We start from the raw sequence: 1445 nt of genomic DNA, 5'->3' as shown, positions 1-1445 counted from the left end.
GTGGTATCGTCTTTATACCTCTAGACACTGATCCCCAAGGCGAGGCTGAGATTCCAAAAGATTGTTTCTGCGGCCTGCTAAGATTTTGTATCTATCAGGGGGTTTACTGCCACTGCTGTCTAACAATAAGCTCCAGTAATTGATCATTGGATTATTCGCTGTTGCCTAAGCTTATCTCTATTGGAGCCAGCCCCTGCAGTTCAGCAGACCTGGTGCAGGCTCTGGGCAATGGGACTGGTCGCCAGCAAGACTCCAGACCATGTTTCGAGCACTGGCAGCCACTATTTCAGGTAAAGAGATACTGCCTTGCTAAAATAAGAGCCGGCACAGGCTCTGAGCAGTGGCAACCAGTAGTTGAGGGACCATGATACTGCCTTGCTGCAGCCGACTGCAGCTGGACTGGCACGGGCTTTGAGCAACATCAGCCAGTGGCCCAGTCAGGGGAATCACCTTGGCTTGTCATTGCTTTTCTTTGCAGGGCCGAATAGACCTACTGAAAGACTGTGGACAGGCTATGAGGGCTTGGATCCAGGAGATCTGTGGGATTACTCGAGAACATGGATGAAATCCAGGGCAAAGCGGAAACAGATTTAACCTAGGCCTCTAGTAATAGCTTTAGGCTCCCATACATAGAAAATATCACGCTTGTGTTTCTTTGACCATTATTTTCTAATCCAGCCCTTGCCTTCAAGGTCTGTCTCTGTGATTCGGACCGGCTTTGGGTAATATTGATCCTGTGATATGAGCTTTGTTTCGGCGAGGTGGAAAGAGAACTCATACCAATTGAGGGTCCAAGAAGGACCAGAAGCCAGTAGGGTCGATGGACACAGTAAATACCTTACCAGTGTCCCGAATGCGAATGCCTAAGTAGATGTCTGCATCGCACATTCTGCTGTACTCGTACACCTTGTGGGTTAAGGTCAATCGGCGGCGGTCCCGCTTCTGGCGCAGCAGTCGCCTGCTTCCGGATTTGGACGGTGTCTTGTAGTGTTTGGGAGCCATTTTGATGACAACAGTACTGAATGTTGGTTAGATTCCGGCAACTGTTGTGGTGGGCTATATATTTGTCCCGTGGCCACAGTCCAGAACCGTGGCCGCTGGGTGCCGCGATCTACACCTGCGCCAACTCTACCTCGCCCAATCATATGCTGCCTGGCCGGACGCCGAACCATTTAAGGGTCTATTTCCCTCACCTAGTGGCCTTCTTTGAGACCTCCCATCTCACCCACAAGATGCCTCATCTCCTCTCCCTTCCGCCCGAGCTTATTATTATGATCTGTCGCTTTTGCAGTGCAGGAGACCTTCTCTCCTGGGCTCTAGCATACCCTCGCAGGTCGGACTTGGTTCTGGATGAGCTTTATTCCCTCAATGCTCATCATGACGGAGCTTCAGCTTTATTCTGGGCAGTCCAGAATGATAGGCCATCCATGGCAGCAAAGATCCTT

General features: G+C 50.7%; 1 protein-coding gene across 1 annotated transcript; it reads right to left on the bottom strand.

Annotated features, from left to right (window-relative positions):
• Positions 1-662: 662 nt before the first annotated feature.
• On the bottom strand, positions 663-1002 carry BDW70DRAFT_165370 (uncharacterized protein; the record flags this gene model as incomplete). Its single annotated transcript, XM_073741732.1, has 2 exons — positions 663-734; positions 781-1002. 2 exons carry the CDS (start codon positions 1000-1002, stop codon positions 663-665), a joined length of 294 nt encoding a protein of 97 aa, XP_073590387.1.
• Between the last annotated feature and the right edge of the window lie 443 nt (positions 1003-1445).

The sequence above is a fragment of the Aspergillus foveolatus genome (assembly GCF_047715535.1).
Source record: "Aspergillus foveolatus strain CBS 279.81 unplaced genomic scaffold BDW70scaffold_362, whole genome shotgun sequence".
NCBI lineage: Eukaryota > Fungi > Ascomycota > Eurotiomycetes > Eurotiales > Aspergillaceae > Aspergillus > Aspergillus foveolatus.
The sequence above is the reverse complement of the archived record's forward strand: the minus strand, read 5'-3'. Positions and strand labels throughout refer to the sequence as shown.